General features: G+C 29.7%; 10 protein-coding genes across 11 annotated transcripts; 7 read left to right on the top strand and 3 right to left on the bottom strand.

Annotated features, from left to right (window-relative positions):
* Nucleotides 1–544: 544 nt before the first annotated feature.
* LOC143423880 (large ribosomal subunit protein eL13-like) lies at nucleotides 545–1464 on the top strand. The gene is made up of 3 exons (XM_076895502.1): nucleotides 545–724; nucleotides 849–1098; nucleotides 1169–1464. Exons 1-3 carry the CDS (start codon nucleotides 582–584, stop codon nucleotides 1433–1435), a joined length of 660 nt encoding a protein of 219 aa, XP_076751617.1. The 5' UTR covers nucleotides 545–581; the 3' UTR covers nucleotides 1436–1464.
* Nucleotides 1465–1693: 229 nt separating this feature from the next.
* LOC143423883 (leucine--tRNA ligase, mitochondrial-like) lies at nucleotides 1694–2565 on the bottom strand. Its single transcript, XM_076895507.1, has 4 exons — nucleotides 2426–2565; nucleotides 2149–2356; nucleotides 1917–2046; nucleotides 1694–1840 (listed from the first exon to the last, which is right to left on the bottom strand). The coding sequence occupies exons 1-4, from the start codon at nucleotides 2534–2536 to the stop codon at nucleotides 1780–1782; spliced, it is 510 nt and encodes a 169-aa protein (XP_076751622.1). The 5' UTR covers nucleotides 2537–2565; the 3' UTR covers nucleotides 1694–1779.
* A 687-nt stretch (nucleotides 2566–3252) lies between these two features.
* LOC143423702 (large ribosomal subunit protein eL13-like) lies at nucleotides 3253–4171 on the top strand. The gene is made up of 3 exons (XM_076895209.1): nucleotides 3253–3431; nucleotides 3556–3805; nucleotides 3876–4171. Exons 1-3 carry the CDS (start codon nucleotides 3289–3291, stop codon nucleotides 4140–4142), a joined length of 660 nt encoding a protein of 219 aa, XP_076751324.1. The 5' UTR covers nucleotides 3253–3288; the 3' UTR covers nucleotides 4143–4171.
* Nucleotides 4172–5959: 1788 nt separating this feature from the next.
* On the top strand, nucleotides 5960–6877 carry LOC143423709 (large ribosomal subunit protein eL13-like). Its single transcript, XM_076895216.1, has 3 exons — nucleotides 5960–6138; nucleotides 6263–6512; nucleotides 6583–6877. Exons 1-3 carry the CDS (start codon nucleotides 5996–5998, stop codon nucleotides 6847–6849), a joined length of 660 nt encoding a protein of 219 aa, XP_076751331.1. The 5' UTR covers nucleotides 5960–5995; the 3' UTR covers nucleotides 6850–6877.
* A 1788-nt stretch (nucleotides 6878–8665) lies between these two features.
* LOC143423700 (large ribosomal subunit protein eL13-like) lies at nucleotides 8666–9585 on the top strand. Its single transcript, XM_076895208.1, has 3 exons — nucleotides 8666–8845; nucleotides 8970–9219; nucleotides 9290–9585. Exons 1-3 carry the CDS (start codon nucleotides 8703–8705, stop codon nucleotides 9554–9556), a joined length of 660 nt encoding a protein of 219 aa, XP_076751323.1. The 5' UTR covers nucleotides 8666–8702; the 3' UTR covers nucleotides 9557–9585.
* Nucleotides 9586–11370: 1785 nt separating this feature from the next.
* LOC143423731 (large ribosomal subunit protein eL13-like) lies at nucleotides 11371–12292 on the top strand. Its single transcript, XM_076895254.1, has 3 exons — nucleotides 11371–11552; nucleotides 11677–11926; nucleotides 11997–12292. Exons 1-3 carry the CDS (start codon nucleotides 11410–11412, stop codon nucleotides 12261–12263), a joined length of 660 nt encoding a protein of 219 aa, XP_076751369.1. The 5' UTR covers nucleotides 11371–11409; the 3' UTR covers nucleotides 12264–12292.
* A 1787-nt stretch (nucleotides 12293–14079) lies between these two features.
* LOC143423631 (large ribosomal subunit protein eL13-like) lies at nucleotides 14080–14999 on the top strand. The gene is made up of 3 exons (XM_076895118.1): nucleotides 14080–14259; nucleotides 14384–14633; nucleotides 14704–14999. Exons 1-3 carry the CDS (start codon nucleotides 14117–14119, stop codon nucleotides 14968–14970), a joined length of 660 nt encoding a protein of 219 aa, XP_076751233.1. The 5' UTR covers nucleotides 14080–14116; the 3' UTR covers nucleotides 14971–14999.
* Nucleotides 15000–16786: 1787 nt separating this feature from the next.
* LOC143423692 (large ribosomal subunit protein eL13-like) lies at nucleotides 16787–17720 on the top strand. The gene is made up of 3 exons (XM_076895196.1): nucleotides 16787–16966; nucleotides 17091–17340; nucleotides 17411–17720. The coding sequence occupies exons 1-3, from the start codon at nucleotides 16824–16826 to the stop codon at nucleotides 17675–17677; spliced, it is 660 nt and encodes a 219-aa protein (XP_076751311.1). The 5' UTR covers nucleotides 16787–16823; the 3' UTR covers nucleotides 17678–17720.
* A 554-nt stretch (nucleotides 17721–18274) lies between these two features.
* Coq8 (ubiquinone biosynthesis protein COQ8, mitochondrial) lies at nucleotides 18275–21473 on the bottom strand. Of its 2 annotated transcripts, XM_076895138.1 has the most exons (11): nucleotides 21329–21473; nucleotides 20963–21156; nucleotides 20276–20812; nucleotides 19986–20205; nucleotides 19688–19897; nucleotides 19504–19619; nucleotides 19269–19431; nucleotides 19006–19208; nucleotides 18764–18916; nucleotides 18587–18687; nucleotides 18275–18511 (listed from the first exon to the last, which is right to left on the bottom strand). In XM_076895138.1, exons 2-11 carry the CDS (start codon nucleotides 21152–21154, stop codon nucleotides 18337–18339), a joined length of 2070 nt encoding a protein of 689 aa, XP_076751253.1. In that variant the 5' UTR covers nucleotides 21155–21156; nucleotides 21329–21473; the 3' UTR covers nucleotides 18275–18336. The 2 variants fall into 2 exon arrangements, with proteins under 2 accessions (XP_076751253.1, XP_076751254.1); XM_076895139.1 differs by lacking the exon at nucleotides 21329–21473 and having other exon boundaries at nucleotides 18276–18511; nucleotides 20974–21102.
* A 911-nt stretch (nucleotides 21474–22384) lies between these two features.
* Herp (Homocysteine-induced endoplasmic reticulum protein) lies at nucleotides 22385–25036 on the bottom strand. Its single transcript, XM_076895190.1, has 4 exons — nucleotides 24576–25036; nucleotides 23763–24157; nucleotides 23358–23687; nucleotides 22385–23272 (listed from the first exon to the last, which is right to left on the bottom strand). Exons 1-4 carry the CDS (start codon nucleotides 24708–24710, stop codon nucleotides 22987–22989), a joined length of 1146 nt encoding a protein of 381 aa, XP_076751305.1. The 5' UTR covers nucleotides 24711–25036; the 3' UTR covers nucleotides 22385–22986.
* Between the last annotated feature and the right edge of the window lie 80 nt (nucleotides 25037–25116).

Below are 25116 nucleotides of genomic sequence, written 5' to 3'. Positions count from 1 at the left end.
AAATTACAATTACCATTATTATAACTATTATATAATACAATACAACATTTCTAACTGTAACAAGTGTACTTTACTTTGTTGAAAGCTAAAGCTTCCGCTTCGTGTAGTTGATTCTTTTTCCGGTTTGCGCTGTATAAACAACTTCGTGAGTACTATTTTCAATTTGGAATCCATTAAAAAAACTAAACATCCTGAACTAATATCTTGCAGAGCAATGAAAAAACATTACTATTTATGTTTTTAATTGTGATCGAATAATATACATGTGATTTTATAGTATACGAAGTAAAGAAATTTTTTGACATTGCCGGGGAGGTTAAGCCTCCCTCATATGTTTAATCGACAATTATTAAATCCCTTTTAAATATACGCAATTATTGTACAAACTATCCAATAAATCTTCTAAAATAATACTTATGAATTATACAAATTTTATTTACTAAAAAAATCAAATCTTTTATTTATACTTAGTGTAGTAGTATTATTATTTGTAACCTCTTGTAACAGGATCTTTAGTTACATGTTTTTTAAAGTTATTATTTATAGAATTTATAAGTTTTGTCCTTAAGTTTAGTTCAACTATGGGCAAGAGAAATAATATGATCCCTAATGGGCACTTCCATAAAGATTGGCAGAGATTTGTTAAAACCTGGTTCAATCAACCAGCCAGAAAATACAGGCGCAAACAAAATCGTGTGAAGAAAGCTCGTGCAGTTGCTCCAAGGTAAAGAATACATATTTATTAGACTAATAATATTTCAATAATATTTTTTCTTAAGTATATATAGTATTTCCTTTGATATTATTTGAGTAAATTAATTTTATTGGTATTCGCACTAAATTTCAAGACCTGTTAAGCTATTGAGACCTGTCGTTCATTGCCCAACATTTCGTTATCACACAAAAGTTAGGGCTGGTAAAGGCTTTACATTGGAAGAATTGAAGGCTACTGGTTTAAATAAAAGATTTGCTAGAACTATTGGAATTGCAGTAGATCCTAGAAGGCGTAACAAATCTGTTGAATGTTTGCAAACAAATGCTCAAAGACTGAAGGAATACAAATCAAAGTTGATTCTATTCCCATTAAATGACAAAAAGGTAAGTGTAACATAAGAAACTCTAGTCAGCGAAGAAAAAAACTTCATAGTAATGCCTTTTATGAAAATAGCCTAAGAAAGGGGACGCCACTGAGGAGGAGATGAAATTGGCAACTCAAGTTAGAGAGGAAATTATGCCTGTAAGACACCAAGCTCCAGCTAAAGCTAGAGCTCGTGTCATTTCTGCAGAAGAAAAGAAGTTCTCTGCATATGTGACGCTCCGCAAGGCCAGAGCTGATGCTAGATTAGTGGGAATTCGAGCCAAACGTGTAAAAGATGCAGCCGAAAATCCAGATGATGTTACCAAGGTTCCAAAGGACAAGAAGCCTAAGAGATAATCTGGAACTTTATGCGCAGTATGTGCAACTCTTCTTTTTCGTTGATCACGTTGAAACACATCAAATGCTTCCTCTGAACTTTTTACTTCAATTTCTGTTGCAGCATGTACATACATATTTTTATTTCCATCTTCCCTAACTATTTTACTTTGCAGTGTTCCAAAAATTGTTGTATAACTTATTGTATTAATACACCATTTAAGAATAAACATATTTTATACTTTTATTAAAAATAAGTAAATCATTATACCTGGATTTAATGTCCTCGTCTTCTAGTAAATCATACACACTATTATTATATATTTCTACATAAGTAACAAACACAGCATAAACATTGTCTTGATCTATTTGTCAATGTCATGAATTATCATGGGATTACTATCACCATCACTCTCTGGTTTACGCCTAACAAAATCATTATGTATTAATATAGGAACAATTAATTAATATATTATATAAAATATATTATTCTAGTGCTTACAATTTGCCTGATTTTCCACCTTTCTGTATCATAAGCCCAGCGTGAAGTTCATTTTGTCTGTCCAGCATTGCATCAGCTTCTGCAGGTAAACCAAATGCATCCCATCCCATTGGATGAAGGACATTATATCCTAAAAACAATTAAATACTGAAAATCAATGAAATATCAAATAATTCATTAAACATTAGTTGTTACGTAAGGTACTTAATAATTTTAATTCAAAATAGTTCACCTCTCATTCTATAAAATCTAGCAATAGTATCGCTTATAGTATACACTCTAACATGTCCCATATGAAGTATCCCAGAAGGGTATGGAAACATTGATAATACATAAAATCTTTTTCTTGTATCATCTGTATCATCATAACTGTATAAATTAATTTTATCTCTCCAATATTTTTCTATGTCTTTCTTTATTTCACTTGTAATTATTGCACTCTGAAAATGCAGTTACCAAGTAAATCTATCAACATCAAAGTACATTTATTTACAAAATAGAAAACATACAGAAAATTTGTTTATACCGGTCGAAGCGTATCGGTTAATAACACTTCTAAAAAGCATATTATTCTTACAGTATAAAACATGCTTTCTATAAAATAATTCTGTAATCTTCATTTTTACGTTTTATTGTCTGATATTTCTAAAATTATGAACGTGCAGTATTCAACTCATATACCGTGCAAGTTGCCATATTTTTCAACTACTTTAAAGAAAATACATCCTGCACCGTAGTTTTTGTAATAAAAGTGTCACTTAAGTGAGATGATATTTATTAATATTATTAATAAATTACAATTACCATTATTATAACTATTATATAATACAATACAACATTTCTAACTGTAACAAGTGTACTTTACTTTGTTGAAAGCTAAAGCTTCCGCTTCGTGTAGTTGATTCTTTTTCCGGTTTGCGCTGTATAAACAACTTCGTGAGTACTATTTTCAATTTGGAATCCATTAAAAAAACTAAACATCCTGAACTAATATCTTGCAGAGCAATGAAAAAACATTACTATTTATGTTTTTAATTGTGATCGAATAATATACATGTGATTTTATAGTATACGAAGTAAAGAAATTTTTTGACATTGCCGGGGAGGTTAAGCCTCCCTCATATGTTTAATCGACAATTATTAAATCCCTTTTAAATATACGCAATTATTGTACAAACTATCCAATAAATCTTCTAAAATAATACTTATGAATTATACAAATTTTATTTACTAAAAAAATCAAATCTTTTATTTATACTTAGTGTAGTAGTATTATTATTTGTAACCTCTTGTAACAGGATCTTTAGTTACATGTTTTTTAAAGTTATTATTTATAGAATTTATAAGTTTTGTCCTTAAGTTTAGTTCAACTATGGGCAAGAGAAATAATATGATCCCTAATGGGCACTTCCATAAAGATTGGCAGAGATTTGTTAAAACCTGGTTCAATCAACCAGCCAGAAAATACAGGCGCAAACAAAATCGTGTGAAGAAAGCTCGTGCAGTTGCTCCAAGGTAAAGAATACATATTTATTAGACTAATAATATTTCAATAATATTTTTTCTTAAGTATATATAGTATTTCCTTTGATATTATTTGAGTAAATTAATTTTATTGGTATTCGCACTAAATTTCAAGACCTGTTAAGCTATTGAGACCTGTCGTTCATTGCCCAACATTTCGTTATCACACAAAAGTTAGGGCTGGTAAAGGCTTTACATTGGAAGAATTGAAGGCTACTGGTTTAAATAAAAGATTTGCTAGAACTATTGGAATTGCAGTAGATCCTAGAAGGCGTAACAAATCTGTTGAATGTTTGCAAACAAATGCTCAAAGACTGAAGGAATACAAATCAAAGTTGATTCTATTCCCATTAAATGACAAAAAGGTAAGTGTAACATAAGAAACTCTAGTCAGCGAAGAAAAAAACTTCATAGTAATGCCTTTTATGAAAATAGCCTAAGAAAGGGGACGCCACTGAGGAGGAGATGAAATTGGCAACTCAAGTTAGAGAGGAAATTATGCCTGTAAGACACCAAGCTCCAGCTAAAGCTAGAGCTCGTGTCATTTCTGCAGAAGAAAAGAAGTTCTCTGCATATGTGACGCTCCGCAAGGCCAGAGCTGATGCTAGATTAGTGGGAATTCGAGCCAAACGTGTAAAAGATGCAGCCGAAAATCCAGATGATGTTACCAAGGTTCCAAAGGACAAGAAGCCTAAGAGATAATCTGGAACTTTATGCGCAGTATGTGCAACTCTTCTTTTTCGTTGATCACGTTGAAACACATCAAATGCTTCCTCTGAACTTTTTACTTCAATTTCTGTTGCAGCATGTACATACATATTTTTATTTCCATCTTCCCTAACTATTTTACTTTGCAGTGTTCCAAAAATTGTTGTATAACTTATTGTATTAATACACCATTTAAGAATAAACATATTTTATACTTTTATTAAAAATAAGTAAATCATTATACCTGGATTTAATGTCCTCGTCTTCTAGTAAATCATACACACTATTATTATATATTTCTACATAAGTAACAAACACAGCATAAACATTGTCTTGATCTATTTGTCAATGTCATGAATTATCATGGGATTACTATCACCATCACTCTCTGGTTTACGCCTAACAAAATCATTATGTATTAATATAGGAACAATTAATTAATATATTATATAAAATATATTATTCTAGTGCTTACAATTTGCCTGATTTTCCACCTTTCTGTATCATAAGCCCAGCGTGAAGTTCATTTTGTCTGTCCAGCATTGCATCAGCTTCTGCAGGTAAACCAAATGCATCCCATCCCATTGGATGAAGGACATTATATCCTAAAAACAATTAAATACTGAAAATCAATGAAATATCAAATAATTCATTAAACATTAGTTGTTACGTAAGGTACTTAATAATTTTAATTCAAAATAGTTCACCTCTCATTCTATAAAATCTAGCAATAGTATCGCTTATAGTATACACTCTAACATGTCCCATATGAAGTATCCCAGAAGGGTATGGAAACATTGATAATACATAAAATCTTTTTCTTGTATCATCTGTATCATCATAACTGTATAAATTAATTTTATCTCTCCAATATTTTTCTATGTCTTTCTTTATTTCACTTGTAATTATTGCACTCTGAAAATGCAGTTACCAAGTAAATCTATCAACATCAAAGTACATTTATTTACAAAATAGAAAACATACAGAAAATTTGTTTATACCGGTCGAAGCGTATCGGTTAATAACACTTCTAAAAAGCATATTATTCTTACAGTATAAAACATGCTTTCTATAAAATAATTCTGTAATCTTCATTTTTACGTTTTATTGTCTGATATTTCTAAAATTATGAACGTGCAGTATTCAACTCATATACCGTGCAAGTTGCCATATTTTTCAACTACTTTAAAGAAAATACATCCTGCACCGTAGTTTTTGTAATAAAAGTGTCACTTAAGTGAGATGATATTTATTAATATTATTAATAAATTACAATTACCATTATTATAACTATTATATAATACAATACAACATTTCTAACTGTAACAAGTGTACTTTACTTTGTTGAAAGCTAAAGCTTCCGCTTCGTGTAGTTGATTCTTTTTCCGGTTTGCGCTGTATAAACAACTTCGTGAGTACTATTTTCAATTTGGAATCCATTAAAAAAACTAAACATCCTGAACTAATATCTTGCAGAGCAATGAAAAAACATTACTATTTATGTTTTTAATTGTGATCGAATAATATACATGTGATTTTATAGTATACGAAGTAAAGAAATTTTTTGACATTGCCGGGGAGGTTAAGCCTCCCTCATATGTTTAATCGACAATTATTAAATCCCTTTTAAATATACGCAATTATTGTACAAACTATCCAATAAATCTTCTAAAATAATACTTATGAATTATACAAATTTTATTTACTAAAAAAATCAAATCTTTTATTTATACTTAGTGTAGTAGTATTATTATTTGTAACCTCTTGTAACAGGATCTTTAGTTACATGTTTTTTAAAGTTATTATTTATAGAATTTATAAGTTTTGTCCTTAAGTTTAGTTCAACTATGGGCAAGAGAAATAATATGATCCCTAATGGGCACTTCCATAAAGATTGGCAGAGATTTGTTAAAACCTGGTTCAATCAACCAGCCAGAAAATACAGGCGCAAACAAAATCGTGTGAAGAAAGCTCGTGCAGTTGCTCCAAGGTAAAGAATACATATTTATTAGACTAATAATATTTCAATAATATTTTTTCTTAAGTATATATAGTATTTCCTTTGATATTATTTGAGTAAATTAATTTTATTGGTATTCGCACTAAATTTCAAGACCTGTTAAGCTATTGAGACCTGTCGTTCATTGCCCAACATTTCGTTATCACACAAAAGTTAGGGCTGGTAAAGGCTTTACATTGGAAGAATTGAAGGCTACTGGTTTAAATAAAAGATTTGCTAGAACTATTGGAATTGCAGTAGATCCTAGAAGGCGTAACAAATCTGTTGAATGTTTGCAAACAAATGCTCAAAGACTGAAGGAATACAAATCAAAGTTGATTCTATTCCCATTAAATGACAAAAAGGTAAGTGTAACATAAGAAACTCTAGTCAGCGAAGAAAAAAACTTCATAGTAATGCCTTTTATGAAAATAGCCTAAGAAAGGGGACGCCACTGAGGAGGAGATGAAATTGGCAACTCAAGTTAGAGAGGAAATTATGCCTGTAAGACACCAAGCTCCAGCTAAAGCTAGAGCTCGTGTCATTTCTGCAGAAGAAAAGAAGTTCTCTGCATATGTGACGCTCCGCAAGGCCAGAGCTGATGCTAGATTAGTGGGAATTCGAGCCAAACGTGTAAAAGATGCAGCCGAAAATCCAGATGATGTTACCAAGGTTCCAAAGGACAAGAAGCCTAAGAGATAATCTGGAACTTTATGCGCAGTATGTGCAACTCTTCTTTTTCGTTGATCACGTTGAAACACTTCAAATGCTTCCTCTGAACTTTTTACTTCAATTTCTGTTGCAGCATGTACATACATATTTTTATTTCCATCTTCCCTAACTATTTTACTTTGCAGTGTTCCAAAAATTGTTGTATAACTTATTGTATTAATACACCATTTAAGAATAAACATATTTTATACTTTTATTAAAAATAAGTAAATCATTATACCTGGATTTAATGTCCTCGTCTTCTAGTAAATCATACACACTATTATTATATATTTCTACATAAGTAACAAACACAGCATAAACATTGTCTTGATCTATTTGTCAATGTCATGAATTATCATGGGATTACTATCACCATCACTCTCTGGTTTACGCCTAACAAAATCATTATGTATTAATATAGGAACAATTAATTAATATATTATATAAAATATATTATTCTAGTGCTTACAATTTGCCTGATTTTCCACCTTTCTGTATCATAAGCCCAGCGTGAAGTTCATTTTGTCTGTCCAGCATTGCATCAGCTTCTGCAGGTAAACCAAATGCATCCCATCCCATTGGATGAAGGACATTATATCTTAAAAACAATTAAATACTGAAAATCAATGAAATATCATATAATTCATTAAACATTAGTTGTTACGTAAGGTACTTAATAATTTTAATTCAAAATAGTTCACCTCTCATTCTATAAAATCTAGCAATAGTATCGCTTATAGTATACACTCTAACATGTCCCATATGAAGTATCCCAGAAGGGTATGGAAACATTGATAATACATAAAATCTTTTTCTTGTATCATCTGTATCATCATAACTGTATAAATTAATTTTATCTCTCCAATATTTTTCTATGTCTTTCTTTATTTCACTTGTAATTATTGCACTCTGAAAATGCAGTTACCAAGTAAATCTATCAACATCAAAGTACATTTATTTACAAAATAGAAAACATACAGAAAATTTGTTTATACCGGTCGAAGCGTATCGGTTAATAACACTTCTAAAAAGCATATTATTCTTACAGTATAAAACATGCTTTCTATAAAATAATTCTGTAATCTTCATTTTTACGTTTTATTGTCTGATATTTCTAAAATTATGAACGTGCAGTATTCAACTCATATACCGTGCAAGTTGCCATATTTTTCAACTACTTTAAAGAAAATACATCCTGCACCGTAGTTTTTGTAATAAAAGTGTCACTTAAGTGAGATGATATTTATTAATATTATTAATAAATTACAATTACCATTATTATAACTATTATATAATACAATACAACATTTCTAACTGTAACAAGTGTACTTTACTTTGTTGAAAGCTAAAGCTTCCGCTTCGTGTAGTTGATTCTTTTTCCGGTTTGCGCTGTATAAACAACTTCGTGAGTACTATTTTCAATTTGGAATCCATTAAAAAAACTAAACATCCTGAACTAATATCTTGCAGAGCAATGAAAAAACATTACTATTTATGTTTTTAATTGTGATCGAATAATATACATGTGATTTTATAGTATACGAAGTAAAGAAATTTTTTGACATTGCCGGGGAGGTTAAGCCTCCCTCATATGTTTAATCGACAATTATTAAATCCCTTTTAAATATACGCAATTATTGTACAAACTATCCAATAAATCTTCTAAAATAATACTTATGAATTATACAAATTTTATTTACTAAAAAAATCAAATCTTTTATTTATACTTAGTGTAGTAGTATTATTATTTGTAACCTCTTGTAACAGGATCTTTAGTTACATGTTTTTTAAAGTTATTATTTATAGAATTTATAAGTTTTGTCCTTAAGTTTAGTTCAACTATGGGCAAGAGAAATAATATGATCCCTAATGGGCACTTCCATAAAGATTGGCAGAGATTTGTTAAAACCTGGTTCAATCAACCAGCCAGAAAATACAGGCGCAAACAAAATCGTGTGAAGAAAGCTCGTGCAGTTGCTCCAAGGTAAAGAATACATATTTATTAGACTAATAATATTTCAATAATATTTTTTCTTAAGTATATATAGTATTTCCTTTGATATTATTTGAGTAAATTAATTTTATTGGTATTCGCACTAAATTTCAAGACCTGTTAAGCTATTGAGACCTGTCGTTCATTGCCCAACATTTCGTTATCACACAAAAGTTAGGGCTGGTAAAGGCTTTACATTGGAAGAATTGAAGGCTACTGGTTTAAATAAAAGATTTGCTAGAACTATTGGAATTGCAGTAGATCCTAGAAGGCGTAACAAATCTGTTGAATGTTTGCAAACAAATGCTCAAAGACTGAAGGAATACAAATCAAAGTTGATTCTATTCCCATTAAATGACAAAAAGGTAAGTGTAACATAAGAAACTCTAGTCAGCGAAGAAAAAAACTTCATAGTAATGCCTTTTATGAAAATAGCCTAAGAAAGGGGACGCCACTGAGGAGGAGATGAAATTGGCAACTCAAGTTAGAGAGGAAATTATGCCTGTAAGACACCAAGCTCCAGCTAAAGCTAGAGCTCGTGTCATTTCTGCAGAAGAAAAGAAGTTCTCTGCATATGTGACGCTCCGCAAGGCCAGAGCTGATGCTAGATTAGTGGGAATTCGAGCCAAACGTGTAAAAGATGCAGCCGAAAATCCAGATGATGTTACCAAGGTTCCAAAGGACAAGAAGCCTAAGAGATAATCTGGAACTTTATGCGCAGTATGTGCAACTCTTCTTTTTCGTTGATCACGTTGAAACACTTCAAATGCTTCCTCTGAACTTTTTACTTCAATTTCTGTTGCAGCATGTACATACATATTTTTATTTCCATCTTCCCTAACTATTTTACTTTGCAGTGTTCCAAAAATTGTTGTATAACTTATTGTATTAATACACCATTTAAGAATAAACATATTTTATACTTTTATTAAAAATAAGTAAATCATTATACCTGGATTTAATGTCCTCGTCTTCTAGTAAATCATACACACTATTATTATATATTTCTACATAAGTAACAAACACAGCATAAACATTGTCTTGATCTATTTGTCAATGTCATGAATTATCATGGGATTACTATCACCATCACTCTCTGGTTTACGCCTAACAAAATCATTATGTATTAATATAGGAACAATTAATTAATATATTATATAAAATATATTATTCTAGTGCTTACAATTTGCCTGATTTTCCACCTTTCTGTATCATAAGCCCAGCGTGAAGTTCATTTTGTCTGTCCAGCATTGCATCAGCTTCTGCAGGTAAACCAAATGCATCCCATCCCATTGGATGAAGGACATTATATCCTAAAAACAATTAAATACTGAAAATCAATGAAATATCAAATAATTCATTAAACATTAGTTGTTACGTAAGGTACTTAATAATTTTAATTCAAAATAGTTCACCTCTCATTCTATAAAATCTAGCAATAGTATCGCTTATAGTATACACTCTAACATGTCCCATATGAAGTATCCCAGAAGGGTATGGAAACATTGATAATACATAAAATCTTTTTCTTGTATCATCTGTATCATCATAACTGTATAAATTAATTTTATCTCTCCAATATTTTTCTATGTCTTTCTTTATTTCACTTGTAATTATTGCACTCTGAAAATGCAGTTACCAAGTAAATCTATCAACATCAAAGTACATTTATTTACAAAATAGAAAACATACAGAAAATTTGTTTATACCGGTCGAAGCGTATCGGTTAATAACACTTCTAAAAAGCATATTATTCTTACAGTATAAAACATGCTTTCTATAAAATAATTCTGTAATCTTCATTTTTACGTTTTATTGTCTGATATTTCTAAAATTATGAACGTGCAGTATTCAACTCATATACCGTGCAAGTTGCCATATTTTTCAACTACTTTAAAGAAAATACATCCTGCACCGTAGTTTTTGTAATAAAAGTGTCACTTAAGTGAGATGATATTTATTAATATTATTAATAAATTACAATTACCATTATTATAACTATTATATAATACAATACAACATTTCTAACTGTAACAAGTGTACTTTACTTTGTTGAAAGCTAAAGCTTCCGCTTCGTGTAGTTGATTCTTTTTCCGGTTTGCGCTGTATAAACAACTTCGTGAGTACTATTTTCAATTTGGAATCCATTAAAAAAACTAAACATCCTGAACTAATATCTTGCAGAGCAATGAAAAAACATTACTATTTATGTTTTTAATTGTGATCGAATAATATACATGTGATTTTATAGTATACGAAGTAAAGAAATTTTTTGACATTGCCGGGGAGGTTAAGCCTCCCTCATATGTTTAATCGACAATTATTAAATCCCTTTTAAATATACGCAATTATTGTACAAACTATCCAATAAATCTTCTAAAATAATACTTATGAATTATACAAATTTTATTTACTAAAAAAATCAAATCTTTTATTTATACTTAGTGTAGTAGTATTATTATTTGTAACCTCTTGTAACAGGATCTTTAGTTACATGTTTTTTAAAGTTATTATTTATAGAATTTATAAGTTTTGTCCTTAAGTTTAGTTCAACTATGGGCAAGAGAAATAATATGATCCCTAATGGGCACTTCCATAAAGATTGGCAGAGATTTGTTAAAACCTGGTTCAATCAACCAGCCAGAAAATACAGGCGCAAACAAAATCGTGTGAAGAAAGCTCGTGCAGTTGCTCCAAGGTAAAGAATACATATTTATTAGACTAATAATATTTCAATAATATTTTTTCTTAAGTATATATAGTATTTCCTTTGATATTATTTGAGTAAATTAATTTTATTGGTATTCGCACTAAATTTCAAGACCTGTTAAGCTATTGAGACCTGTCGTTCATTGCCCAACATTTCGTTATCACACAAAAGTTAGGGCTGGTAAAGGCTTTACATTGGAAGAATTGAAGGCTACTGGTTTAAATAAAAGATTTGCTAGAACTATTGGAATTGCAGTAGATCCTAGAAGGCGTAACAAATCTGTTGAATGTTTGCAAACAAATGCTCAAAGACTGAAGGAATACAAATCTAAGTTGATTCTATTCCCATTAAATGACAAAAAGGTAAGTGTAACATAAGAAACTCTAGTCAGCGAAGAAAAAAACTTCATAGTAATGCCTTTTATGAAAATAGCCTAAGAAAGGGGACGCCACTGAGGAGGAGATGAAATTGGCAACTCAAGTTAGAGAGGAAATTATGCCTGTAAGACACCAAGCTCCAGCTAAAGCTAGAGCTCGTGTCATTTCTGCAGAAGAAAAGAAGTTCTCTGCATATGTGACGCTCCGCAAGGCCAGAGCTGATGCTAGATTAGTGGGAATTCGAGCCAAACGTGTAAAAGATGCAGCCGAAAATCCAGATGATGTTACCAAGGTTCCAAAGGACAAGAAGCCTAAGAGATAATCTGGAACTTTATGCGCAGTATGTGCAACTCTTCTTTTTCGTTGATCACGTTGAAACACTTCAAATGCTTCCTCTGAACTTTTTACTTCAATTTCTGTTGCAGCATGTACATACATATTTTTATTTCCATCTTCCCTAACTATTTTACTTTGCAGTGTTCCAAAAATTGTTGTATAACTTATTGTATTAATACACCATTTAAGAATAAACATATTTTATACTTTTATTAAAAATAAGTAAATCATTATACCTGGATTTAATGTCCTCGTCTTCTAGTAAATCATACACACTATTATTATATATTTCTACATAAGTAACAAACACAGCATAAACATTGTCTTGATCTATTTGTCAATGTCATGAATTATCATGGGATTACTATCACCATCACTCTCTGGTTTACGCCTAACAAAATCATTATGTATTAATATAGGAACAATTAATTAATATATTATATAAAATATATTATTCTAGTGCTTACAATTTGCCTGATTTTCCACCTTTCTGTATCATAAGCCCAGCGTGAAGTTCATTTTGTCTGTCCAGCATTGCATCAGCTTCTGCAGGTAAACCAAATGCATCCCATCCCATTGGATGAAGGACATTATATCTTAAAAACAATTAAATACTGAAAATCAATGAAATATCATATAATTCATTAAACATTAGTTGTTACGTAAGGTACTTAATAATTTTAATTCAAAATAGTTCACCTCTCATTCTATAAAATCTAGCAATAGTATCGCTTATAGTATACACTCTAACATGTCCCATATGAAGTATCCCAGAAGGGTATGGAAACATTGATAATACATAAAATCTTTTTCTTGTATCATCTGTATCATCATAACTGTATAAATTAATTTTATCTCTCCAATATTTTTCTATGTCTTTCTTTATTTCACTTGTAATTATTGCACTCTGAAAATGCAGTTACCAAGTAAATCTATCAACATCAAAGTACATTTATTTACAAAATAGAAAACATACAGAAAATTTGTTTATACCGGTCGAAGCGTATCGGTTAATAACACTTCTAAAAAGCATATTATTCTTACAGTATAAAACATGCTTTCTATAAAATAATTCTGTAATCTTCATTTTTACGTTTTATTGTCTGATATTTCTAAAATTATGAACGTGCAGTATTCAACTCATATACCGTGCAAGTTGCCATATTTTTCAACTACTTTAAAGAAAATACATCCTGCACCGTAGTTTTTGTAATAAAAGTGTCACTTAAGTGAGATGATATTTATTAATATTATTAATAAATTACAATTACCATTATTATAACTATTATATAATACAATACAACATTTCTAACTGTAACAAGTGTACTTTACTTTGTTGAAAGCTAAAGCTTCCGCTTCGTGTAGTTGATTCTTTTTCCGGTTTGCGCTGTATAAACAACTTCGTGAGTACTATTTTCAATTTGGAATCCATTAAAAAAACTAAACATCCTGAACTAATATCTTGCAGAGCAATGAAAAAACATTACTATTTATGTTTTTAATTGTGATCGAATAATATACATGTGATTTTATAGTATACGAAGTAAAGAAATTTTTTGACATTACCGGGGAGGTTAAGCCTCCCTCATATGTTTAATCGACAATTATTAAATCCCTTTTAAATATACGCAATTATTGTACAAACTATCCAATAAATCTTCTAAAATAATACTTATGAATTATACAAATTTTATTTACTAAAAAAATCAAATCTTTTATTTATACTTAGTGTAGTAGTATTATTATTTGTAACCTCTTGTAACAGGATCTTTAGTTACATGTTTTTTAAAGTTATTATTTATAGAATTTATAAGTTTTGTCCTTAAGTTTAGTTCAACTATGGGCAAGAGAAATAATATGATCCCTAATGGGCACTTCCATAAAGATTGGCAGAGATTTGTTAAAACCTGGTTCAATCAACCAGCCAGAAAATACAGGCGCAAACAAAATCGTGTGAAGAAAGCTCGTGCAGTTGCTCCAAGGTAAAGAATACATATTTATTAGACTAATAATATTTCAATAATATTTTTTCTTAAGTATATATAGTATTTCCTTTGATATTATTTGAGTAAATTAATTTTATTGGTATTCGCACTAAATTTCAAGACCTGTTAAGCTATTGAGACCTGTCGTTCATTGCCCAACATTTCGTTATCACACAAAAGTTAGGGCTGGTAAAGGCTTTACATTGGAAGAATTGAAGGCTACTGGTTTAAATAAAAGATTTGCTAGAACTATTGGAATTGCAGTAGATCCTAGAAGGCGTAACAAATCTGTTGAATGTTTGCAAACAAATGCTCAAAGACTGAAGGAATACAAATCAAAGTTGATTCTATTCCCATTAAATGACAAAAAGGTAAGTGTAACATAAGAAACTCTAGTCAGCGAAGAAAAAAACTTCATAGTAATGCCTTTTATGAAAATAGCCTAAGAAAGGGGACGCCACTGAGGAGGAGATGAAATTGGCAACTCAAGTTAGAGAGGAAATTATGCCTGTAAGACACCAAGCTCCAGCTAAAGCTAGAGCTCGTGTCATTTCTGCAGAAGAAAAGAAGTTCTCTGCATATGTGACGCTCCGCAAGGCCAGAGCTGATGCTAGATTAGTGGGAATTCGAGCCAAACGTGTAAAAGATGCAGCCGAAAATCCAGATGATGTTACCAAGGTTCCAAAGGACAAGAAGCCTAAGAGATAATCTGGAACTTTATGCGCAGTATGTGCAACTCTTCTTTTTCGTTGATCACGTTGAAACACATCAAATGCTTCCTCTGAACTTTTTACTTCAATTTCTGTTGCAGCATGTACATACATATTTTTATTTCCATCTTCCCTAACTATTTTACTTTGCAGTGTTCCAAAAATTGTTGTATAACTTATTGTATTAATACACCATTTAAGAATAAACATATTTTATACTTTTATTAAAAATAAGTAAATCATTATACCTGGATTTAATGTCCTCGTCTTCTAGTAAATCATACACACTATTATTATATATTTCTACATAAGTAACAAACACAGCATAAACATTGTCTTGATCTATTTGTCAATGTCATGAATTATCATGGGATTACTATCACCATCACTCTCTGGTTTACGCCTAACAAAATCATTATGTATTAATATAGGAACAATTAATTAATATATTATATAAAATATATTATTCTAGTGCTTACAATTTGCCTGATTTTCCACCTTTCTGTATCATAAGCCCAGCGTGAAGTTCATTTTGTCTGTCCAGCATTGCATCAGCTTCTGCAGGTAAACCAAATGCATCCCATCCCATTGGATGAAGGACATTATATCCTAAAAACAATTAAATACTGAAAATCAATGAAATATCAAATAATTCATTAAACATTAGTTGTTACGTAAGGTACTTAATAATTTTAATTCAAAATAGTTCACCTCTCATTCTATAAAATCTAGCAATAGTATCGCTTATAGTATACACTCTAACATGTCCCATATGAAGTATCCCAGAAGGGTATGGAAACATTGATAATACATAAAATCTTTTTCTTGTATCATCTGTATCATCATAACTGTATAAATTAATTTTATCTCTCCAATATTTTTCTATGTCTTTCTTTATTTCACTTGTAATTATTGCACTCTGAAAATGCAGTTACCAAGTAAATCTATCAACATCAAAGTACATTTATTTACAAAATAGAAAACATACAGAAAATTTGTTTATACCGGTCGAAGCGTATCGGTTAATAACACTTCTAAAAAGCATATTATTCTTACAGTATAAAACATGCTTTCTATAAAATAATTCTGTAATCTTCATTTTTACGTTTTATTGTCTGATATTTCTAAAATTATGAACGTGCAGTATTCAACTCATATACCGTGCAAGTTGCCATATTTTTCAACTACTTTAAAGAAAATACATCCTGCACCGTAGTTTTTGTAATAAAAGTGTCACTTAAGTGAGATGATATTTATTAATATTATTAATAAATTACAATTACCATTATTATAACTATTATATAATACAATACAACATTTCTAACTGTAACAAGTGTACTTTACTTTGTTGAAAGCTAAAGCTTCCGCTTCGTGTAGTTGATTCTTTTTCCGGTTTGCGCTGTATAAACAACTTCGTGAGTACTATTTTCAATTTGGAATCCATTAAAAAAACTAAACATCCTGAACTAATATCTTGCAGAGCAATGAAAAAACATTACTATTTATGTTTTTAATTGTGATCGAATAATATACATGTGATTTTATAGTATACGAAGTAAAGAAATTTTTTGACATTGCCGGGGAGGTTAAGCCTCCCTCATATGTTTAATCGACAATTATTAAATCCCTTTTAAATATACGCAATTATTGTACAAACTATCCAATAAATCTTCTAAAATAATACTTATGAATTATACAAATTTTATTTACTAAAAAAATCAAATCTTTTATTTATACTTAGTGTAGTAGTATTATTATTTGTAACCTCTTGTAACAGGATCTTTAGTTACATGTTTTTTAAAGTTATTATTTATAGAATTTATAAGTTTTGTCCTTAAGTTTAGTTCAACTATGGGCAAGAGAAATAATATGATCCCTAATGGGCACTTCCATAAAGATTGGCAGAGATTTGTTAAAACCTGGTTCAATCAACCAGCCAGAAAATACAGGCGCAAACAAAATCGTGTGAAGAAAGCTCGTGCAGTTGCTCCAAGGTAAAGAATACATATTTATTAGACTAATAATATTTCAATAATATTTTTTCTTAAGTATATATAGTATTTCCTTTGATATTATTTGAGTAAATTAATTTTATTGGTATTCGCACTAAATTTCAAGACCTGTTAAGCTATTGAGACCTGTCGTTCATTGCCCAACATTTCGTTATCACACAAAAGTTAGGGCTGGTAAAGGCTTTACATTGGAAGAATTGAAGGCTACTGGTTTAAATAAAAGATTTGCTAGAACTATTGGAATTGCAGTAGATCCTAGAAGGCGTAACAAATCTGTTGAATGTTTGCAAACAAATGCTCAAAGACTGAAGGAATACAAATCTAAGTTGATTCTATTCCCATTAAATGACAAAAAGGTAAGTGTAACATAAGAAACTCTAGTCAGCGAAGAAAAAAACTTCATAGTAATGCCTTTTATGAAAATAGCCTAAGAAAGGGGACGCCACTGAGGAGGAGATGAAATTGGCAACTCAAGTTAGAGAGGAAATTATGCCTGTAAGACACCAAGCTCCAGCTAAAGCTAGAGCTCGTGTCATTTCTGCAGAAGAAAAGAAGTTCTCTGCATATGTGACGCTCCGCAAGGCCAGAGCTGATGCTAGATTAGTAGGAATTCGAGCCAAACGTGTAAAAGATGCAGCCGAAAATCCAGATGATGTTACCAAGGTTCCAAAGGACAAGAAACCTAAGAAATAATCTGGACCTTTATGTCTTTGTATAAAATATAAAAATATAAAAATCAATTCTGAACGATGATCATGAAAATTATTTATCCAATTCTACTTCAGTTTTCAGAAACAATAGTGAACCATCTGAAAAAATTAATGTAATAGAAATTTCGGCTTTAATCCAATTTCTGCTACTATAAACAGTGATAAGAGTTCAATAAGAATTGAATCTACTTGATAACATCGTTTCATTGCAATTTATAAGTAATATTACGAATTCAAAAACTTGTGATGTATTTTTTACATATTATTATTAAGTTAAATATGTTATACATACACTTCAATTCAAGTTTTAAGCGTTATTTGTTACTTAGAAAAAGATTTTTTGTACATATGCAATTAATTGTTTCATTAAAAGTACAACAGTATATGACAATAATATAATATTATATATATATAATATTATATATATATATATATATATATATATATATATATATATATATATATATATATATATATATATATATATTAGAGCAGAAAATTTATGAATTACAGTCGCTCCTGAAGTTTATAAAGTTGTATCAGAATGAAGTGATGTATTGAATGTAAAAATGTTCATATTTAATCAATTACACATTTTTAAAGATATAAAGTATTAATCTACGATACACTTTAAATTTAGATTTATTGTAATTTATAATTTGCATACACCTCGCGAAACATATCGCGGCAGTTTATTTTAACTTGAAGTTTGGCACACAGTAAGAAAACTCCGGATAATTTTCTATGCAGACTGTATATTTCTTCAGGTGGAGGACAAAGCCTATGATCTAATATTGTTGGAACTAATGACTGAATTCTGTAATGAATATAATATGTATACTAATTTTACATACTATTAATTTAAGTATAAAATAACATAAATTGTTTTTACCGTTTAGTTACATCTTGCCCTCCAAAATCATAATACTTATGATTCTTATCAAATACTTGGCCCAACACCATTACTGCATCTACATGAGCTTCTTCCATAATCTGAAATTAATATGAATATATAAATTTAATTCTATACTAATTCATAATTAGTAATATTAAAGTATGTATATCGTACTTTAGATTCGTATCCCGTTAGGAATCCCATTTCTCTGGATAAATATAAAATTTTGTCACGATCGCCTTCGCTTGCACTATAAATTATTTCAATGTACTTATCCATAAACGATTTTTCGTACTCTCGACATGCACCAAAATCTAGTAATACTAGCTAAATATGAATTGATAAATATACAAATTAATATCGAGAATTACAATAAGAAATAGTATTGTATTAACATTTCTTGCACATATACAAACTTGTTTTGTATTAATATTATACAAAAAATTTGACCAATTTGGATCAGTCTGCATATATCGAAAAACAAATAATTCTTTGAGGCACAAACTCATTATTAATTTACAGATATGCTCCCTTGTTTCCATATCCATATTTGTACATTTATCTACTGGAATTCCTTCCACCATTTCAGTTGTAAAAACTTGGCTGGTTGATAGTTCATCTAAATGCAGAATTAAATTATTATTTTTATATTTAGAATGTTATTCTTGTATCAATTCACCTATTACAGCAGGAACATAATAATCTGTATAAGGTTCCATAAGTTGTTTGTATCTTCTTGTACATTCTGCCTCTCTGAGGTAATCCACTTCCCATGCAAGTTCTCGTTTTGCAACTTCTACTAAGTTATCTATAAACATGCCTTTTGGGAAAATGTTCCAAACCTGTGAAAATTTTTAAATATATTTCCCATTATCTAGAAAATCTAAAATAAGATAAAAATAAAAATTTGGCACCTTCATTATGCCTACTAAGTTTTCAACATCACTTTGAATACCTATAGCTACACCAGGGTATTGAATTTTAATTGCCACATCTTGTCCATTTAACAAGGTACCATGATGTACCTGGCCTACAATGAATTTCATGACAAGTCATTTTTAAGTTATTTTACTTTTTTACAAAAGAAAATGTAATCACCAATTGAAGCTGCAGCAAACGGTCTATCTTCAAAGGTAGCTAATTTATTTCTCCAATCGTGTCCAAATTCATTAGCTAGTACTTTCTCCACTTGCCATGTTGGCATGAAATCAGCACTTTGTCTAACACGTTCAAATATTTTTTGTAACTCAGAGTTTATAATAGTTTCATCTTGTATACTTAAAATTTGTCCAATTTTTAAAGCAGCACCTATTATAAATAAATAAAAATAAAAAATATATATACATATGTATAGAAAATATTTAGAAAATATAATAACTATATTGAAAATACTTACCTCTTACTTTACATAAAGTTGAAACTATTCTTTCTGCATTTGCTTTTGTAAGAAACAAGCTGTCAAACGTGTCTCCAAGACTTTGTTTTTTCAAACCCAATGTTCTCCGTGTATATTCTGCAACTGTACCAACACCAAGACCAATCCCTAATGTTCCAAAGCTTACCATTCTCTGTAATCTGGTAGCTGGTACCTTTTGTGCTTTTGCACTGGGTGAAAGCTGTGAAATAAAAATTAGTCTATCAATGTATCTAGTACATAATTTACATCAAATGTGTAGAAAAACTTACAGTTTGTTTTGGCCTAACAGATGGTTTCGATTTAACTTGGGATATATTGTTAGAAGTTACTCTTGCACTTTCCGTTACGGACATCTCAGTACCACTTTGTGGCACATTATCTTCTTTCTTATCATTCTGTTCTTTTATGCTTTTTTCATGTTCTAATTCTAATCTTCTCAAAATTGCCTTATCTTTTTCAGAAAGTTCAATCTTAGGTATTTCACTTTCCAATTTGGAAATTGTCTCTATCTTTTCTTTCACAGTTGTATACTTCTTTAAATGTTTATCTTCTTTTTCTTGTACATCATTGTCAGAATTAGATTTTAAACTTGAAATATCCATTTCTATTGGTACTTCTTTTGGATCTTTAGCAGAATTATAAACATATAACTTAGTTTTCTTAGATTTAACACCATTTACATAGTCATTCTGATCTAAAGGTACTCCTGTTATTCCTCTAGTTTTTAATTTCATAAATTCAATCATACCCTTTTCAACAACATTTATTCGTTCTGCCACTTCTTGAAATTCTTTCGTTATTTGACCCTATAAATGTTATACTATACAGAAAATTGTAATTTTCATTTTCAAAATTAATTTATATGATATAGTAAATATAACATATTATTTTAAATGTGTATAACATTATTCCATAAAAAATTATAAACAAAATTTTTCGTTTTTTTTTTAACTTACAGGAATCTTACTTGGTTTTATATTATTTAATGTTGTCAAATTATCTGTTACACATTTCTGGACAGTAGTTCTTAAACTTGAAGTTTGTATTACATGTTTAATTGCCTCTTTTTGATGTTTGATCAAAGCATTAATTACTGCCTTAACTCCTCTGAATATACCAGTGACATCAGACATCCGATGCTGAGACATTCCTGCAATGCAATTTGGTCATAAACCAATGGTTAATTGTAAATTAGGACCATTTTTGAGACAATTTTAATTTAATTTAATTTTCATTTTAGTTTCAGTATATATTTCTTTTAACAATAATTTATTGAATACGTCTCCTTATAAAAAGTGTTACGACTTAAGAAGATTACGTACTTAAATATTTGTCATGTGTATAACATGTGTTTAAAATAAATGCAGACCTTGAAGTGTACAAATAAGGTTATATGATTGAATGCAATGTGTCAATATCTTTTCTTAATTTGCTTTTTTGCACAAGTAAAAAACTCCATTTAATATTTATATTATAAAAAGATCTTATTATATAAGCAATATTTATTTTTTCATTCGATACAACCTTTCTTGAAATGTGTATTTGAAGGAATTTTTAAATATAGTGCGATCTTTTCTTAGAATTTCTAGAATACATATATTCGTTTCATATTTCATTATATAGAGTACTTATTGTAATTTATAATAAATACGAATTTTAAAAGCATATTTTTACAACGTGGTCGAAGGTTACAAAATATCAAATACAATGTTTGTAGCAATTATTATGATTTTCTTTATTAATTTGATGAACGAAACCAAGATGAATGAAATTTTACAATAAAAATGTCTAAAGATGTTTTATTTGACAAAAATTAATTTTTTATATATAATTCTTTTATTCGGTATTGAAAGCGGTATCGAGAGAAATTAAACGATGCGATAGATATAGTTATGAATCGATATATTTTCATGTTTGTTACAAGTTTTGAACTCTGATTGAAGGAATGCGATAGTCTAAGTCTTATTGTTTAATTTATCTCGGTGCTACATTCTTTCATTCTTTCTTTCTCCATCTCAATACCTCGATAAAAATAGTTGCATATATATATAGGGTCATTTAAGTTAATTGTTACGACTTTATGTTTTTACCCAATAAAAAATTGTTTGCAAATTCGTATTTTTCCCACGTATTGCAAAAATTAATTTAATGCTCATTAACTTTTGGTGCAAATTTTCTCATCAAATTTACAGAAAAGACCTAGAAAAACATGACCATAATGATGAAAGCATTTTGTATATTTTTTTCCATAGTTGTAGTGTTATTATAAAAGATGTATTTTTAGATTTACTTACATTAAAAAATCATAGAAATAATCATTTCATAACATAATTATTGCTGTAGTGATTTTTATGAAAAAACTAGTAAGCATTTAAATCTTATTGTTATTTTCGCAATATTTATATTTATCAATACCTTATAAGCTCTACAATAATTTTATTTATATACACAGTATATGTTTTTCTCGTTGTACTTTATATAACTACAAAAAATCCATCAAATTTATTATACAACAAATTCTAATCACCTTAGAATGACTTGTAATATTTACTTAATAAATTGAATCTAATACCATTTTCTATAAAATGATCACTGATCGTAGGTTTTTAAGACCCTGAGGTAGTCTCAATGAATTAAAGAAATAGACAAAATTCTTACAAGCATACAAATATCAATGGAAATACTTATAAAACTGCCATTTATTTTAAGCGTATGTTTAATCTATATAAATTTAATATTGTGTACAGGACTCTTAGACTTTAAAAAATCTGTAAAACCTCTTTGAAATTATATTTTTTCGAAAATGGCAACATTTTTATAACTTTTAACAACGCTATTCGTGTACTTATTACCCATTAAATTTGTATATAAAGAGAGACCACCCCATCAGATTTAGTGTCATGTTTTAAAAACATTTTCAACAAAAAAGAATATTAATTTTACAACAAAATTGAATGCAGTGAACTGACACCCATTAAAATTAGATAACATTTGGTTGGTCTGGAATAAGTGATGCAAAAAATGTACTGAAAAATGTCCAAGTAAAAGCAAGTGCACCAGGTCTTTCCTCTTCATGTCCTTCATTTGCATTTGTTCTTGCTTCTGCTTGTACAGTTGGCATCTGGCCATTTTGTTGTTGTATTATGGGTTGTGGACCTGCTGCTTCATTTTGTAACATTTGATTATTGTTGTCCACCCGATCTACTCTGCCATTATTATTTTCAGGCAAAAGAATTGGTTGTACTCGGAAGAAACCACCCTGATATCTGTAAAATGTTTGTTTCATTGTATGTAGTTGCATTTCTAACGTATACAAACGTGATATCTCACTGTATGTGTACATAAACTTACAAATACATTGCAAAACCAAGAAATGTAACAATGAGAAATCTTAGAGGAGACGAGTAAAAATACACTATAGTGAAGAGAACAATAATTCTGGACAGCATATAAGAAACATCTAGCCAATCTCTGTTAAATGCACCATCTTCTCCAGCACCATTATTTCCTCCATTAACATCAGCTTCTTGAGGAGCAGGTTGTTGTTGTTCATCACCTACATTATTATTATTATTATTTGTGTTATTAGTGTAAGGATTTTGAATGCTATCATTCGCATTGACATTTGTCTGCTGAATATATGGAATGCTGGTTTGCAATTGTATCCCTTGCGCCGCCATTCTATAACGATACAATTTGTTACTGCGAATATTCCAAGTTCTTTCATAAATTAAAAAATAAGAAACTATTGCTTACAGTTGCATATATTGTGTAAAATAATGTGTATAAGCTTGTTGCATCCAAGCCATTTGTTGACTATTCCGTGGATCAAAATATTGTTGTGTAGAATAAAGTTGTGCAGGAGTATGTTGTATAGCAATATTATTGATATTTTGGTTCTGATTTTGTACATTATTTATATTATTTAATCTGGTATGTTCTGTTGTACTTCTTGCAGCAGGAATCGTAGTTGTGTTTTCTATAATTTGCTCAGTTGCCATTTTATTTGCAAACGTTTTTTGCAAAGCACAGACCAAATGTACTGTGTAAGCTTGATCCTCTTGTCCATCACAATGCCTTAAAACATCTTTTAAACATGAGGAGTCATTTAATAATTGTCCCGAATATATAAGTTTCTGACTCCCTCGTTCCTAAGAATACAAGTAATTTAATGACTATTCTTATCCATTATAGAAAAAATATTACTTTCAACATTTCAAATTTGCAAATAGATGATTCAACACTTGATGGTACAATGTTACTGCAAACAAACAGAATAGTGAACTCGACATGAGAAAAATAGGAAAATTCTTTTTACTGTTGCGAATTTAATTATATCCAATAGATTTACAAACAAATTATATTATTCTTGTTTACTAATGAACTAGTAAAAAAAAAAAATGAAAAAAATATATATATGCAAAATAAGAATAAATTGGAGATTGAATATTAAGTACATTTCAATACAGACACACTAATAATACATTGCTTTCACCAGAAATCAACAGAATAGAGCTTTCACAAAATTTCACATGATTGAATTCACATATAGTTCTGCATAAAACTCACTGGTTTACTAGGATAAACGACGGACAAGTGTTCTTTTAATTGTCCAACGGTCCACCCAATGTCGCAATTTACGATTTGATCTTTAATCTGCTGATTCGGCGCTTTTATTATTACTTTCACGGCGGACCCTTCCATTATTGAAAAACTTCCCCTTTTTATAGTTGTTCTATTCGATCAGTTGTTTTTACTGTCAATCACTCCGAACAGTGTTAATTAATAATGCTACCGAGGCAGGCTGATATTTGTCTGTCTTTCGAAATTTTATACAGTGTGTTATATCTAGTTTATTAAAGCAGTCTGCTGATTTGAACAAAACTACTCCGTAACATTTCTTTGATCACTAATTAGAACAAATTTGAACTGAGATAGCAAAACTTTGTAACACGAACGGATATTTAATCGCTGGTATATATTTTTGTAAGCATGACTAAATGGAACCACGTATTTGGCGACTTATCATTGGTCGGAGATTACAATTTATTTATGCTTTGATACGAGCCGATTCTCAAGTAAATTTTTTGGCGTCGTTTTATGCCGATAT

This window comes from Xylocopa sonorina, chromosome 5 (genome assembly GCF_050948175.1).
Source record: "Xylocopa sonorina isolate GNS202 chromosome 5, iyXylSono1_principal, whole genome shotgun sequence".
Classification (NCBI taxonomy): Eukaryota; Metazoa; Arthropoda; class Insecta; order Hymenoptera; family Apidae; genus Xylocopa; species Xylocopa sonorina.
Note: the sequence above shows the minus strand (reverse complement) of the source record. Positions and strands in the feature narration are given on the sequence as shown.